This window comes from Archocentrus centrarchus, chromosome 21 (assembly GCF_007364275.1).
Source record: "Archocentrus centrarchus isolate MPI-CPG fArcCen1 chromosome 21, fArcCen1, whole genome shotgun sequence".
NCBI lineage: Eukaryota > Metazoa > Chordata > Actinopteri > Cichliformes > Cichlidae > Archocentrus > Archocentrus centrarchus.
Genome location: NC_044366.1, coordinates 28299808 through 28317730, shown reverse-complemented (window position 1 = coordinate 28317730; position 17923 = coordinate 28299808). Strand labels below are relative to the sequence as shown.

The 17923-nt window shown below is 42.8% G+C and overlaps 1 protein-coding gene across 1 annotated transcript in view; it reads left to right on the top strand.

Moving 5' to 3' along the window:
• Positions 1–17715, top strand: part of LOC115801121 (rho GTPase-activating protein 20-like) — a 31458-nt gene extending 13743 nt beyond the window's left edge. The window contains exons 9-15 of the mRNA XM_030758839.1: positions 1299–1508; positions 4689–4879; positions 5508–5672; positions 6232–6341; positions 6774–6963; positions 12982–13093; positions 14396–17715. Coding sequence (XP_030614699.1) covers positions 1299–1508; positions 4689–4879; positions 5508–5672; positions 6232–6341; positions 6774–6963; positions 12982–13093; positions 14396–16074 — 2657 coding nt within the window. The 3' untranslated portion in view covers positions 16075–17715. The remainder of the gene's footprint in view (positions 1–1298; positions 1509–4688; positions 4880–5507; positions 5673–6231; positions 6342–6773; positions 6964–12981; positions 13094–14395) is intronic.
• Positions 17716–17923: the final 208 nt, after the last annotated feature.

Genomic DNA, 17923 nt, shown 5'->3' with positions numbered 1-17923 from the left:
ATGCCGTGGTTTATCCCTGTTCCAGTGTCTGCAGCTTTAAATCCAACAAAGCTGCTTTTGCACACGTCCCTTTTATTCCGAGCCCTGTGAATGAATGACCGGAGCAGGAAGTGGGAGCAGTAGCCCATTCAGATTTCAGACATAGGCATGATTTTGCTTCTAACTATCTCTCTGGGCGGTCATAATAGACATAAATGAGATCAAATCATAGCACAGCTCAACTCACACGTGCATGATTTTTGTAAAATCAGGTTTTTAGCGGTGCAGAGGTGCAGCTTGGAAAATGACATCTAAGTCACTCCTGGTTGAGGTGTTTTAAAATTCAGCACAGAGAAGGGGAGAAGAAAACAGAGTGAAAATGCTGATTAAAAAAAAAACAGTTGGTCGAGTTTAGTTTGGACCAAAGGCAACGTGTAAACACAGTAACTGACACCCAGTCTTTGTGTATTGGTTCCCATAATTTCTTTTTGTCCCTCAGCCCTGCATTTCTGAGATCATTAGCTGCGTAATTTGTTAACACATTTGACATGCTGTGCTCACAGAGCAAACAGTTTAGAGTTAGAGTTTGGAGAAGCTGCCCAGGCTAGGAAATAACAATGGCTTAGTGTCCTATTTTGGCAGATCTGGTCACCAGCTGGGGTACGTGCTTATCAAGTTTTGACATCACAACCAGCTGCAAATCTGAGCAGCTCATTCAGAGACACACTTTCTGATCTATGGGGAAAAGAAACGAGGCTGCAGTCTTTTCTCGTGTTTTATGGGTCTCCAGTCACTCTGGGGACACGCGATTATCTTTTTAAAAAAAACAAAAAAAAAAAACAGATTTGGCAGAAGTTGATTACCTTCCCTTTTTTCGAGGCACTCTTGAAAGAAGTGCTTCAACATTTGGCTAACGATTTAGGATGTGGTGAATAAAAACCTGTTGACGTCTTTAAAAAAAAAGGAAAGAAAACAAAACAAAACACGATGTCTCTTCCTCAGTGATTATTCATAAAAACTATCCACTTCTCACTTCTATGCATGCATCAGTGGTACAAAACTCACCATCTGGGAACATTTCAGAGGACGTGGTTTTCTTGTGGGTTGTTTTGCGTTACCATAATCTTTTGTTTTGTAGTTCACACGGAATTCCTGACATCCAAACACAGAATTTATGATGCAGTGTTGCAAAATACCGCAGTGGATTTGCTCTTTTTTTTTTTTAAATCAAATTTTTTGCTTTAGCACCATGTAAGATGCACAGACTGCACATACCAGACCCTCCACCTCTAACCTCTGGACCTTGACCTTTCATTCAGGCCACGAGTTTCCCTTCAGCATTAAGATGAGCCACATTCGAGACGGTGGGAGCAACAGTGGAGGACTTGGAGGAGGAATAGGGAGGGATGTGCTGAGTCCCACAGACTGCCCAGGGGTCCTGCTCCTGGACCAGTGTCTCCCTCCAGACACACAGTGCCAGTTTATACTGAAACCCAACAAGGCTGTCCTTGGACAGACTCAACTTATAGGTAAGGCATTTCATAGTCAAAGGCAGCTCAGTATGTGTCTAGTGTTAAAATAACAGTCACCATTAAGTGTTAAAAGTTAAGCGTTTTGGGTTTAAAGCTGCAGGCGATATATGGCAGTAGCATTCTGATCATGGCCTTTAATGCACTGAGGAAGATTCATGAAGCGAGAGAAGACAACATTTTTATTTGTTTAGCACCGTGGCAGTTTAGGTTTCTGAGTACATGGTTGGTCGGTGCAAAGTATCCATCCATGAATCTAATTCTCTCTGAAACCACAAGAGGAAATATGAGGTACAGAAGTATCAGTACAGAGCTGAAAGTACTTCCCAGAGTGAGTTCCACTTACATAGACCATTTCGGTTTGTTTGTGCTCGTTCTTGAGGTTACTGTCATGTTGTTAGTCCTCAGGATGAATCAGCAGGTGAGCAAGAAGCAAAAGGTGTCATCGAGAACGGTGGGAAAGGCATTTTAATGGAGTGGGGGTTACAGCAGGGGTTAGAACAGACGCAGTATCAAAATAAGAAAAACATCAGACAGCCGAAGAGGAAGAAACCCCAGAAGGACCAGATAAATGTGGGAACAGGAAGATGGAAAGTAGAAAGAGATGACACAGCTATTGAATAAGTCTGGAAGGTCAGTGGAGGTGAAGGAAAAAGAAACAGGCGACTGTGGCAGATAGAGAAAGAATTTACCCACTGAAAGACTGAAACTTGGACCTCAACAGGGAGAGGGACAGAGAAATTAGGAGAAAGAAAAACATGATGACGGTGGACAGGAGCGAGGAGGAACCGCGGGTACAGAGACCAGGATGGAAAAAGGAGAGGATGAGGTTTAGTGGGGGAAGAAGCAGATCAGAAAAAAATGTGTGTTTTCCAGTCAAGAAGGCTCCAGTTTGCCAACCGCAAGCTTTGCCTCAGATTCCTTTGCTTCAGGCATAACAGTGTCTTACATAATCGCTCCATACCAGCCCCGCCACCGTACATGCATAATTGCTCACACCCAACCCGAAAGCTAACGAATATTTGTTTATTGGGTCGTAGCCACGGCAGTAGCCCCTTTTCAGGCAATTATACACTGAATGTTTAAAAACTAGCGGGTGTTTGACAAATACAACTCCTGCAGCCGTTCCCCTGCATGCTACATGTCCAATTTGTGCTGGTCTACTGCTGGAGATACCATAACGGGCCAAAGAGGCTTTGAGGTGGCCCACGGCAGCAACGGAAAGCCTCAAACATCAACGACTGAACTTAGGCTGCAAGTGGATAATGAACCACTGCACACAGAAGCACAAGTCTACACTGGCTCATACTCTGCTAGTTATCCATTGTCATTTAATGGACATCTCAGCCAGCACTTAAAAAAGCAACAAACTGAGATTTAGTAGCAAACCTGCTTAAAAACATGAATTTTAAACGATATTGAACTAAAAAATGCTGAGCACTCAACTGCAGAAAGAGATCATTTGTATCCCCTTATAATATCAGCCACAATACTGGCATGTCCACCCCTGAAAGTGGCTGAAGGTCTGCTTGTCAAGAGTCCAGACTCTCGTTTTTCTTTCCAATTATAACCAAATGAATCAACACTGCAGTGTAGTCAGCTCCAGAGGGTGCATTAGTTTGGGTTAAAACAAGAAGTGCTTGAAAAGTAATGTTGACGTGACTGTGTGAAATCACTAGAAGTTAATTAGTGATCCATGTAGTCCTGCCCGTGGTAGTTTCATTGCCAGTGAAGGGAAATGCTGCTTCTAACACCTGTTTTATAAACACAGCAGAAGATTAGTGTACTGTAAGATGACAGCGATTGCCCACCCAGACAAGTAGTGTATGTGTGTGTCCGTTCCCTCATTCCTCTGTCTCTGAAACTGTTCTCTGCCTAGAGAACCGTAATGACGTAACACCTGATTTACACCAAGGTCATGTTTTTTCAGTGATGGTAAGGCCTGCTGAGAAGTGCCAGAACAGGCCAGTAAATCTGTTACTGTTGAACTTTGTTCCAGAGTGTATTTGGGCACGACGCCACAGCAGATTGTTAAATAATGAATTCTATGTTAGGCATGCCGTGCATTTTGTGGGGCTTTTTGGGCCGGTGGGCCCCCCCGCCCACCAAAAGAATTTTTTGTTTGTTAGGAGAGTCCCACCCTTGGATACAAATCACTGACGCTTAATAACATAAATGTTATCATTTCAAGATTTTTGGCATTTCAAAGTTGCTACAATTACATTTCACTACAATGGCCCTTTGGGAGATTTACTGTGCTGTTTGCACATTTTTGGCGGGCCCAAAAACGTCAGCAGTGGCCCAGAAAGGCGTTAGTGCCACAATTAATGAGGAATGAGTCATTATCATAATATTTAGGTGATATGAATCAAGATTTTTTAAAAATGCATCATTATTATAGACATATTATATATATATATATATATATATATAAATTTCCCCTGTCGAGCAACTAATTCTAATTATAATCTAATGGTGCTCCATAATAGTTTTTTTGTGCTAAAACTAGCTTTTTAAATTGGTTGCTTATTTTCTCTGACTAATTACACTGTAAAATAAATATACATTCTTATTTATAGGCACTTCAGTGCACATGCAGTATGCAGAAACACGCTGAGCTGGCACTTGAACTACACAGGCAGACGTTGTGACTTTGTGCAAAAACCCAGAAATGGGAACACACAGTCACAAGTGCACACTCTTAGCCTTTGCTGAGATAGGTTACACTGGAGGCTTGAGCAGTAAATGCCTGCTCAAGCCGTTGAGCAATACAAGTTGGCTATGCATATGTTTTTTAACTCACCTGCATGGGTAAACGAAGACACCCATATTCTCTGTCAGTCGCTCTGTTTTCTCTGTTTGATTGAACAGAAACTTTTAAAAGGAGCGATTATTGAGCCAAAATGAGGTGAACAGAACGGTGGTTTTCCTTTCTCAGCCATAAGCGGCGTGTTATCATGCATGATGAGAAGGTCCTACATCTGAGACTGCTGAACAGTTTGCACAAGAGTAAACATTACAAAACAGTGTCTGAGTCTGCAGTTTTGATGTTGGGTGAATCAAACAGTTTGGTTTCCTGGACGTGCATTGCGTCGCGTTCACCATCCATTACTCAACAACAGCGATTTGATTACATCTCAAACCACAGCTCTCCTTCCTCTACTTTTTTCCTACCCATAGAGCCTGCTCAGCAGAAGTCTTTCAAGAGAAAGAGATCTCTGATCAATTGGCCTTTCTGGAGAGGTTCAAGCACACAGCTGGACGGCGTCCCCCTGTCCCCAACCTTGCTCTCCACCGCTCACGGTCGGCTGTTCGGACGATCCTTGAGCTCCATCTGCTCTCCAGAAAACGGCCTGCCTAAACCTGTCATGGTAAGCTGAGTGGAGGTCAGGACCCTGTCTTGAGGGGATGCACGTTGATTGTTTGGTTAAGGAAAGGGAGACTTGAGGGTATGAGAAAGTAGATGCATTTTTAGAAGGATTTTATTTTACTGCTCTTGCTGCAATCTTACTGTTCTATGACTTAAAAACATCCACCACCCACCCGTAGGCTGAAATAAACCTTGCTACTTAGAATAATTGGCAGCTCCATTTTCCATTTTAGATTAAATCTTTTTTTTTTTCTTTGCCTGGAGACAGAGTCTGTGTTAATGTACACATTCTTCTTCTTATTCCAAATGTTAAATATCACTGAATAATCCTCTCTTTGTGGTGACTCCCGAGGGAGTCTTTCTTTCTGGAAAATCTGATTCAAACACGTTCATCCTGTTGGCCCAAAGAAAAATCTGTTAATGGGAGGTGCCGAATTGAAATCAAGATAAAATTGTGGCAGGAATTCTTTGCAATTAGGTCCTTCGGAGTGAAATGCCTTCTGCCATTAGGGCCTGTTTCCTGAGCTCCTGGTTGTGTAATCTCTGACCAGAAGTTCTCCTGTTACATTAAGTAACATTGTTATTAAATCGAACATGTCGGTAAACTTCTGTTTTCCTGCTCCCTCAAGGACATGTTGGCGTTTCTGTACCTGGAGGGGCCATACACGAGAGGCGTCTTCAGGCGGTCAGCTGGAGCAAAAGCCTGCCGGGAGCTTCGAGACAGACTGGACAGTGGGAGCGAGGACCCGGAGATCACACACCAGTCTGTGTTCGTCATTGCTGCCGTCCTCAAGGTGCAGTAGCACGCTCAACCACACGCAGCTCTGCCCCGACTCTCTTGTTTGAAACTGAAAGCAGGCGTGACTGATGTTGGTCCAAAGTCACCTAAGTCCAGACAGGATAATCTGTCTCTGCATAGCCAGGCAGGCAGCCAGACACACACAAGGTGCAGCATTGTTCAGGATCCAGGCCAAACAGCCGCTGTAGAGTCGGGCATCCAGGGAGCAGCTCAGGCCTTCTTCTTTATTTATAGTTTTACAGAGATGGCCCATCTCCCTTTTTTTTAATTGTCTTTAACCTGTTTCCCACACAAAGGACAAGGATTGTAGCTCAACTGAGAAGAACCAATTAACAGAATTGACACCTATTGCAGGGGCAGCCTTATTATTATTCACCCACCGAACCAGAATAGAAGAAACCACAACCACAGCTGAACACAGATGAAGGAATATAAAGTGAAAGAAAAAAAAATCGCTTGGAAAAATGTTACCGATACATGATCGCTGTCTAAGGATGTAATTAGCAGGTGCCAGCTGGCATGTTTAAGCTTAACTTATAAAATTTTACATGCAGGACTTCCTGCGAAATATCCCAGGCAGCATACTGTGTGTGGATCTGTATGACCAGTGGATGGAAGTGATAGAAGGGGAAGGAGGAGAGGAGAGGATACCGGCTGTCCAGAGGTAGGAGATCTCTCTTGAAATCCTAAAAGAAGTGAAATTTAAGGCCATAATCCTCCTGCTAATCTTACAGCTGTCTCTGACAAGAGAGCACACAGATCTAAGTCATACACACATTTGATATAAATCAGTGACACAGGAGATTGGATAAATGGCTGTTCTGCTGGCCTGTGGTGGGCCAACAGCTTACACACTGCTGGTTTTTCCCTTTAATTACACACTGTTTATGTCTAGAATGAGAAATAAAAGCAGGGAGCAGGGATGCATGCATTTCCAGAAGCAACAAATGAAATTCCTTTCGCTCAGAACAAAACAGCAGCAGTGGAAATTCTCTTACACCCTGAAATAAGCAAACATAAGAGCACAAACACTGCGCGACAACAAGAAGCAGGGACCGAGGATCCTGTGTATCTCAATCGTTGCCCTTCCCGTTAGGTTGCTCCACCTCCTGCCCAGTGAGAATCTACTTCTGCTGCGACATGTAATCGCCATACTCCACTGTATACAAGGCAACGCCGACGACAACCAGATGAACGCCTTCAATCTGTCTGTCTGTATTGCTCCCAGCATGCTTTGGGCTCCAGCGCCAAGCACCCCTGAAATGGAGGGGGAGGCCACAAAAAAGGTGAGACGGGTCACACGCAAACACCTTAGAGTTTTGTCCTAGTATAAAATCTTTGGTTTGGCTGATCATATTTAGCTGATCACGACATTTAGCAGAATATTTTGACATGTTGGGAAATATGCTTATTCGCTTTCTTGCTGAGAATTAGAGGAGATGTTTGCAGGTTTAATGTGAGGCTCAGTGCAGCAAAATGACTGGAAACAGCGGAGCAGTTAGCCTGCTCGTGGCCAAGAAATACTTCTGAACAGAATCGCTGGAAAAACCACAAATTTCTGCACTTTGGTTTTTGTGCAGACAAAATAAACGAGACATAGCATGAAACTTGGTGAGTTTTAGAGGCGCTAATGCGCAGATTAAGTTACTTTCAGACAGAAGAAGGGGAGTTGTTTCTTTAGTTTCCTATCTTTATGCTAAGCTGAGATCAGCCGCCTCCAGCTAAACGTTTAATGTCGAGATTAGAGCGGGATCACTGTTGTGATCTGACTCTTGGCACATCTTGTAAGAGAATGTATTTCCCAAAAAAGTCAAACTAGACGCGTTGAATACTCTGACCTGCTACCACAGACAGTTTGCAGACTCTGAGGAATTTAACGTTCGGGGGGAAATAAACAGAATCAACCTGCTTTTGCATGAGTGTGTATGTGCTGCTGTGTTGTTTGAAATGCATGTGACCCGAATTTGACTGACAGTTAAGTTACTGAGGCTTTACTGACACAGGTATACGCATACACTAAGTTTTCACATGCATACTTAATGTCAGCCCGGGAGCCATTTGTCTGCAGACTATGGATGCAAGTGCAGCTTCAGAGCAGGAGCTGACCCACTGACACACAACAGTCATGCACACACTAACCCCATCTCACAGGCGCACATGGTCACAGTCATTCACATATGATCATTGACAGTTACTCATAAGCTTCTTATATTCCACTAAGCTTTAAATCCCCAAGACTTGACAAGTTTAGTTTAGCATATAGAAAAACATGTGCACAGTATCCAGTTTGCTCTTAGAGAATGTCACCAGGGTTAATTCTGGTAAACGAAAAAGAAGGATCGTTAATGGAAATATGTTTGTGATGTCTTAATGTTGGAGTATAAAAGGCACCTGCACTAAAGATGTAGTGGTCTTCATGTGGATGCCACTTTTTTCGATGTTTCTCTGTATTTTTACGTATCTAAAGTTAAGTCAACATCTCGTATGTCTTGGGCAGTCAGGCTGGCCTGAAACGACTTCATTCTCCAGTGGTGGCTGCAGCCAAAGCCCACAGAGGAAGGCCCCTCGCCCACCAGAACCCATCATGTAGTCACTGAAAACCTAAGCATACAAAGCTTTCTGATTTGTGGTCTGTTTGGAAAGTTACAGTTATTTAGTTACACACAATCTCAGTGGGTGGCTGTTTTGCTTATCTTTTCCAATCTCTGTGTGTGTGTGTGTGTGTGTGTGTGTGTGTGTGTGTGTGTGTGTGTGTGTGTGTGTGTGTGTGTGTTTGTCTTGAAGTGGCTGAGGTTCATTTGGGAAAACACGCAAAGAATTTCCTACAGAATCTGAGGACCGGGGTGTTTTTGTGGAAAACTGTGTCACTGAAACACCCTCTCTCTGTCTCTCTCTCACACACACACACACACACACACACACACACATACACACACACACACTGCTCGTCAGCAAAAAAATACCCTCATCGCCCACAAATACCTAAATATCAGCTTCACAAATACTCCCCTGATAACACTTTCCCTCTCGCACACTGCATATTTGTGTGTTCGTTTTAAGCACAGGCAGCCATTTTCTGGGGGGAGGAGGGAAAAAAAAGAGGGGGGGGTTGACATTCCCACCTTGCAGTCAAAGACGGGGCCAGTTTAAACTTTTCGGGGCTGTGTATTGGCTGGCTTCCAACCTTGTCTGAGGACATGCCTGTGCTCAGTGTTGGCCAGTTCAGTTTAGTCTCTGTGTCCCTCTTGCCTTCACGCAGCATATAATTTAAAGGTTTGTGGCTGAACACAGCCCGTAAAGAGCATCTGAGGTAAATGCAGTTTGCGTATAACTTAAAATGGAGACGGGAAGAGATCAATCATTTTGAAGTAAGTTGTTTTTCCTCTCAGGTTTGGCTCTTGAGAATGAAACTTTTGCTCTTCTTCTGCTTTGTTTTGCTCTTCTATATTACAGGAAGAGTAAAGAAAAGCAATATTGCAATGCGTCTTAGTGCACACACACACACCCAAATACTGTTAGAGTTCCTCCAAGTCCTGCAGTACTATTGTATGCTCTGGCAGTGTGCAGTTCACGCTACAGATGCATATTTCGTGAATGATGCATAGCATTCGTATGTCCTGTTTTTCTGAATGGTTGAAAGAGTTAAAGATAACATCTTACTGAGGTGAAGAAGAGGTTCTGAATGGGCTGCTGATGGATGAATAAGTGAACGTCTCCTGGATGCCCACAGGCTCCTTTTGTTCAGTGCTTTGCATCACGTAGCAGCGCTCACTCACACTGAGTGACAGCGAGGAATGCTGAGTAAGTGTTTGAGTTAGGCCTGCAAAGCTAAATGGATGAAGGTCACAGGTATGAAAAGAGAGTTCATTTAGAAAGTAAAAATGACTACAAAAGAGGAGAGGAAATAAGGAAAAGAGGGAAAACAGTAGAAGGAATAAAACCTTCTACCTCAGTATTCCTACCTTCAAAAAACAAAAAACAACAAAAAAAACACGTTCTTGTTGAGTAAACAAGAAAATTCTAGCTTAAGTAACATAAAACTTTGCCCTTACAAGTTTCAGCTGCTGGCTTATTTCCCAAGGAGTCAGCACAGTGGGTGCATACGCAGATTTGATTTGGTGCAGATTTTTACACCAGATGCCCTTCCTGATGCAACTCTCCCATTTATCCGGGGCTTGGGATCAGCAGGGGTAGTGTGCTAGCTCGTGAACCATCCCGCATGTGGTTGAGTTATTTGTTTTCTCCTGGTAGTGAACCGGACACTAGAGCCACACCCATATAGGAATTTTGAGACCAATACCAAATAAAGATCTGATATTACAGTATATCCATGGATATTTTTTTCTTCTCTCAGAGACACGAAACATATATAGAGATTAATTTCAAATTACAATAGAATATTTGCATTTAAAAATTGGATTAATTAAAAATTACAGCTAATCTTAATTTTTTGACCCTGAACTGGTCAGAAAGAACGAAACAGAGCTGAGCTAAGGAAAGGAAAGCTATTTATAGAGAATGGGAATGGCCACCAGTTTCTCCTTTACAAAGAAACCTAGGTTGATGCAGGATGGATCTAACAGTAACAGTGTTGGGTTACTTAAATAGTCTTGATCAGATTTATGTTTTATAACCTATCCAAAATATTGGATGTTGATCAACCTTAAATGCCCGGCTTTCTTTTCCTTCGCCTCCCAACAGCTTTGCTGTCCCATCCAGATGTAAAACTACAGTATCAGGGGAGAGATTTGCAACTAGATACATGTAAAACATTGGCAAGTAAAGCTCCAGCAGGGACTTGTTTTGTTGTTTTTTTTGTGGTTGGAAAATTGTGGCACGTCCTGTATATCGATCGCAAATTCCCAAAACCTGCACCCTGTTCACACATGTTCACTTTTCTTCTTCAAAAATCTGAGCTGAGTTTGCTGGAACAGCGTTTTGCCCTCCAGGTTTTTGCGGCAGTCACGTCACAGCAAGCTGCGAGGAACAACAATATGATTCGATTTCTAGTCAGGATCTGTCTCAAATAGAAAGGTAAAGCCATAAATGATCGCATCATCCGAAAGATCTTCACACTCCAACCAAATTTAGCCCAGTTTTAAGTAATGTTTCATCTGCAAAATGATTTGGTGCTGTTGTTGATCACTAATTGGACACACCGTCATCATTGTTTGCTTGATAGCATGCATGTGTGACATTGGCTAAAGTTGTTTGTGAAGATGACTGGCTTCCCGATTGCTTCAAAGAAGCAGTTGTGGAGCTCATTATGTTGTATAAATATAGCTGATCATCCATCATCTGTTAGGTAAAATGTAAACAAATGAACTGTGAGCGGTAGTTTAAAAAACACAGATTTTCTAAAAAAAATAAATCACTTTCATGAAACATTACTTTTAGAATAAAGAAAAACATTTTAAATGACTTTTACAGCATTGCCTGATTATACCTTGTTTAGACAGACTGCAGTGCTGACACGATAAATGACATAGAGCAGACAGCATCTGGCCCACAAACAAACGAGTGTTTATCTCCACTGTATTTCCATAGAGTCACAGACTCAGGTTGACAGCAGGAAAAACAGCTCATTCATGTACACATCAGGGAGATTTCAGTGGAAACTTCCCATTTGGGAAGTCTCCAAAGTTTCTGAGTGGCCCTGGAGTTTGCCAACTATTTGTGTCATAGGACGTCACACGTCTTTCGTAAATTTTGTCTGTTTAGTTTTAAAGGCAGCAGTTTCTGCCAAGCGGTGTGATTTGTTTGTGGATGCGTTCCAACTGGGCTGATAAAACTCATAAAACACAGACAGTCTTAGCATGTCTCAAAACATCAACTGTATGCACTCAAATTAGTCATTCATATTTGGACCCCTTTGAAACATTTTATTCCCTTTGTGACATTTGCAGCTGTGGTTTTGCTGATAAACGTGATTTGCGCTATGTTAAAACACACACACACACACACACACGCGCTCAAACTGTCAAAAACTACACCTACATTGGTGTCAAAGCCAATGCGTGATGTCATACGCAGTATTATTATCAGGACATTTTCCAGGACTGGTTAGAAAGCGTGGACAGAGGAGAGGGAGTCCATGTGTTCTTGGTCACTGCGGAGGCCGACATCAAGCAAAAATGACAATATGGAAGACAAGGAAAAAAAAACAAAACAGCTTTTGACAGTTGTTTGAAAACAATGTCACAAAGTTATTTGGGTCATTATATCACAAACTAGTGATATCGCAGATCAGTAGCTACAGTATTAACAACCACACACCAGTTTAAGGGCTCTGCTCGTGTTGCTGTCTCCCCAGAAGGGTAGTTCCTTCCCTTTCTGTCCTCCTGTGAAATCTACACATTTAAATGCTGTTGGGTAAAAGGAAAGGGATGGGTGTCTAAAAAGAGTTTAAGTATTACACGTCTCCAGAATGTGTCTTCAAAGCAGCAGGTTGAAATTACAGCTCACTGCCATGCTTAAATGAGCCTTTGGTTTTTAGTCTTATTCGAAACTGGACTGTAGCCTGTAGCTTCAGATGAAGTTGGCAGCTGCTTCCTTCACTCCTTTTGGAACAGGGCTGCAGGCACACCTCTATTTGCCTCGATTCTGCCTCTGCAGCACTTTTATTTGACCACACGGCAGCTGACATAGACATAAATGTGTGTGTGAGACTCAGGATGAATATTTACATGTAAATATTGCAAAAAATGACAGCGCAGTTGTTGTCTTTAACCTATGTGATGCGTTTGCCAGGCACTGTTGTGATTTTAAAATCAAGACTTTAGCAGTGCAGAGCAGCGGCTTGAAAAATGGCTCGCAGAGGATGGCGGGTAATTGTGTCGCTAATAGGAAGCGTTTCAGCCACTTATGTTGTTGTCTGACCACAAAAAGAAAAAAATGTAAACAAGAACAGATTTTAGAAATTTGACTAAGTTAGCAAAGAAAGCTCTACCCAGGAAATAATAACATAAATACATAAATGTATATGAATAATATATACAGAAAGGCCTTTTCTCATGTTTTGTGGGTCTCTAGACAAACCGGGGACGTGGAATTATGTTCAAAAACAGTAAAAGAGTGGATTTTGCATAATCCAGTTCAATCAGCTGTTGCAACCTAGTCTTGTTTCAGTAAGTGTCATAATGCATAACACCACGTTTTGTGTTTCACGCAGCAGTTAGTGACTTGAATCGATGTCGCATAACTGTCAGTAAACTGCCCAAGAATGAAAATAAATTGTCAGCCGCTGCAGCAGAGCAAACTGTTAGTGGTTACATGCAATGACCAGGTACCGTTTCTTCCTGCAGGTTTGTGAGCTTGTTCGCTTCCTCATTGAGAACTGCAGCACCCTCCTGGGGGACACGGCATCGCTCTTCAGAGCCTTCAGCCAGAAGAGCAGCAGCAGCGACCATGGATCCGGTAAGAACTGAGGTTTGGTAGAACTCAGGAGAGCAAAGCAAGGAGAGAATATAAGTAGAAAATACATGAAAGGTGATGATTTTACAAAGATGGCAAAGTGCCTGTTCCCTTTTCTGTTCTTTCATTAAAACCCAGAAATGGCTTTTACAGTCTTTATTTCAACATTTTTATCAGCTCATAATCAGTATTTTGTAATCCAGTTTGGTTAAATAAACTTGTGGGAAGTAATCATTAAGAAAGGCTGGCTCAGTGACAAAAAGCCAAGATGCATATAAAATTATGCTGTCTAATAAAGTGCTTAGTATTGAGACTTGTTTCCAACATTGCTAATATCTGAATTCCTGTCTGAAAAATGAATAACTTGCAACTGTGCTGGTAAAAAAAAACTGCACAACCAGACATTATAGGGAGAGATGGGGCATATAAAAAAATCTGTCATTAATGCCAAAGATGGTGCATGTCCCACACGCTCCAGTCAACAAAGAACCAATCAATAGCCAATAATGTTGTTGCACATGTAGTAGCGTTTAAACCTTATTTTCGGGCAAAGTCACCAAAATTGTGACAGATTTCTTTGTAAGATTTAACTGGTCATTCTGGAAATGTGATTTTTTCCCTTTCCCTGAGATAGTGACTTGGGTTTACTAATCCAAAATAATTGCCTGGAATTGTTACAAAGATGACGCTCATATGGCAACACTTTGTTCTAAGAGGACTTTACCACAACTGGGCCTGTAAAAAAAAAGATGTGTACGCAGAATATGTTCTTGTGGTTGTCAAATTTGTTATGAAGGTCAAGTGTGTGTGCTTTGTTTGTGTGCATGTGGCTGAATGGATCCTTTATTTGTTTTCTGAAAGGGTACTGATAAAGCCTCACTGTGTTGCATCAAGGTGGTTTGAGACTGAGTAGCTCTCTCTGTCTGGGTGCAACTGAATTGCCTTGGCCCTTTCAGTCTTGTTAATTGGGGTCAACAAATTGACCCGCAGTCATTTCAGTGATTGCCAGGATCACATGATTAAGATACAGCTGAATCTCCTCATTCATGTCTGCCGTTAACTCTTCCTCACGCTGTAAATAACTGCCAGAGGTCAAAGAGCACATAGCAGAGAGATGCTTTGTCCTCTGTTCTCCTCATGTGCACCACTGAACTGAGACTGATCTGTTGCCAGCAAAGTTTCTAAGAAAATAAACATAATTTTAAAAAATTCTTTTTGTCCTCTACTTTAAAGCGACCCTTTAAAGTGAAAAATGGCACTACTGTTAATTTTAAAGTGACCAGTGTTTTTGCTTTCTGTTCCCAGATGTGTCATCCTTCCAGATGAACGACTCGTCTTATGACAGTCTGGAGAATGAGCTGAACGATGATCCCGAGTCCCCCTTCCAGGAACAGCTTCCACTTCGCGACAAAGACAAGCCGGACAGCTGCAGCCGTGACTCCGTCATCACGCTCAGTGATGGCGACCCTGATCCTGACCCTGATTCTGACCTTCTGCTGCAGCTCCCACCTCTGGCCAGGCCCAGTCGGTTCAGCCCTGCAGTTCGACAGCCTCGCACGCGCCACGCCAACGGCTCGTCACAGGGTCTTAGAAGACTGAGGAGGAGTTCAGAACCTGCCTTAGCCTTGGCAAGCACACCGACTTCAAGCGTGCTGATGGCTCACGCTGATAACCGCCACCCGTCAGTAAGGAAGGCGAGCTATGATGCTGCCATGGAAGGGGAAGGGGAGGAAGAGGATGAGGTTTTTCTTGAGCAGGGGCTCAATGAGCTGCAGCTGAAAGAGGAGGGAGAGGATGGGTGTGAGAAGAGAGGACCCAAAATCCAGAATGGCGGGAGGAGAAAGATGAAGCATGCCCCTCCACCACCATTGCGATTGGACGCCAGTTGTTCTAGTCTGTCTTCACCGGCAACTTCACCGACCGGCTCCTCCCTCAGCTCTTTAGACTCTGCCTTCTCACAGTACTCCACTGACTATACCACAAATGTGGCAGTTCCATTAAGTGAACCCCTTCCTCTCTCTCCTCTTTTTCCTGGACGCCCACAGCAGTCCTCCAGGGGCTCCCCACCTCAGAGAGAAGCTCCGCATCATTGGCTGCAGTCCACCCAGCCCCCTCGAACCAGTCAAACCACTTCTCACTCTCACGGCCTCCACCCTAACATATGGCTTAAAAAGGAACGGTGCCTGACACTAAGGCAGCCTGACAGTGGACGCACAGAGGAGGACTTGCCCGTGGTAAACGGGAAATCCTACTCAAGCAGTAATGGCTTCTCTGTCAGTGCCCAGGAGGCAGTGGTGAAAAATCAGAACTGCAAACATAGATCCAGCAGCCCTCCATCTTACCAGCAGGCTCTACTGCAACTGCAGCATAGCCACTCTCCTTTTTACAGCGGGACAGAGAAGCCTCTGACAGTCAAAGATCTGAGACAGCTCCATGACCAGACCTCTCCTAACAAACTCAAACCAAACACAGGAACTGAGGTCACGCAGACACTGGCTGAAAGTGGGTATGTGCAGCCCCCAAAGGGTGTTTTCTTTGGACAGAGTGCCACCACTCTGGTGCTCCACAGACAAAAGTCCCACTCTCTAATTCCAGCCACGGAAGGCCACAGAGGGACGAAGACCCTTCCCCGCCGAGCATCTGAACCTGCTAAGGTCACTGTGAACTCTAACCCCTCCACCAGCCTTACCTTGGACAGACTTCGTGCTTCCAAAACACGGCCCCAAGATGGCAGCTTGAGAGTGTCAGACGTGGAGCACAACCACACCAAGCCACGCGGCTTCCTGTCGCCTTCTGCCACCAGGGCTGTAAGGGACTACTTTTCCTCGCAGGGTCAGGAGGATGCGGATGCCTGCCTGCAGAGGAGTCATGAGGTTGCGCTAGCAATTGTGCAGGGTAAGAAGGAGTGGCAGAACAGACGGTGCAGTGACCCACGGCTGGAGGACTTTGAACAACTTTTTTTTGCAGAAGAATCATATGTGTAAATAAGAACTTTGTATAGACAAACTGTATAGGGGAGATTGATTTTATATATTTTAATTTGTACACGACTGTCTCATTGATGTAACTTTTTTTATATACACCTTTGACCTATTGCTGACTACTGTAATGGTACATCAGCGGTTTAAGACTTTGTAAGGTACAGATGCAGCTCCTGCTTAAGTGGTTCTCATCTTTGTGGCTTTAATCTACATGTTATGTCCGATAACCAGCAAACAGAAGTCCAAAAAGTTTGGAGTTTTTGGTTGTAATTTAAAGTATCAGCATTTAGTTGACATTGCCCTACAGCTTGGGTCCTCAAACTGTTGAACAGTGCACAAAGCTATGGTCAAAATGGGTCAGTGTAGCAGCTCTAGTGCCAAAATTCTGGTTTCTCTGAAAAAAAAAAAAAATTTTCACCTCGTCCTTGAATGCCTTCCAGATGTATTATTGTTTTCTCGGCACGTGATGAAATTCTGCAGCGTTTGTCAGAAGTGACAAAAGAAAAGACAAAGAAATCTTTTAGCCTGTGTTCGGGAAGCTTGCAAAATGTTTAGAAAGTAAGCAGAAAATCCATAACAACTGATGGGAAATGAAGGCCGTGTCACATTTTTGTAGTCACTTTTTAAACAGCAACATTAAACACTGAGCAGCATTTGTATCACTTGTGACCCGTCTCAACCATGAAGTGAACTAATTCTTTTCCCGTGACTGAAGTGTTTGTCTGAGTCTGTGGGCCAGTTTTTTGTTTTCTTGTTTTTATTCATATAAACAATTTCCAGACACAAAGCTCAGCCTTGTCCTCAGTAACGCTGGTTAATATCTCAGACCTGGAAGGGAAGAATATGTGTGTGTGTGTGTGTGTGTGTTTGCATAAAAGAAAGCGTTGCTGACTATGATGTGATCATCGACAGTGAGTCCTCAGCCAAAAGAAAATCAGTGCGACTGCAAGAGAAGTTTCTTTGAGTTTTGCTTTTAAAGCACTTAATTATCCTCATCAAGGAGACACCTTAACGAGCATGTGCATGTTGAGCTGGCTGTAGCAGTTTCTCGAACTCTTGTCTGTTTTGTCAGTATGCATGTGAGCTTTTTGTTCCAGTGCTGCTGTCACTGCAGTGTTGATTTCATACAATGAATGGCCTTATTCCATTCCATTTGTCTATTAATGTAATGAAAAGTATGTAAATACATACCCACAGATAGTCTGTTGTTAGCTGTTGTTAGTTTACACCGGTAACAAACATTGTTGTCACTTACCTTCTTTACAGGACCACACACCGAAATAAGGACATCGTCACGTGCTACCATTTTAAATGATCTCATAAAGTACTTTGTCCTGTATTATTAATATTATTATCGCCTTTAAAGAATTGTGTTCTGCCTGTATAGTTCTCCATATTTATGATACAGATATATGTATAAAATCTATATATAAATATATTATCTTGTCATTTCGTATGTGGTGTGGTGTGGTGTGGTGTGAGGAATTCAAATGTGTATTTTTGTACTTGCCAATTCTGCTGCTGCTGTCTTTATAGAAAGTATATTTGCTACCAAACGCACCCTTTGTATATTGTGTACATCTGAATTCCAATGCTCACAAGAACCAAATATCATTGATTTTAATAAATGTTCCTCTTGAGAAACTGCTTTGGCAGTCAAATGATTTGTTCACAGATGTGGTTTCTTAAAGTGAGACAGTTTTGTTGCCTGAAAATAAGCTTGAAAATATCCTGGAAAATACCTCCCCTGAAGGGATATTAAGGAGGAGAGTTTAAGAGCATCACTGACATTTATAGCAAATAAATGAACAGAATGTGGACTGAAATACTCCACGCAACCCCCCCAATATAT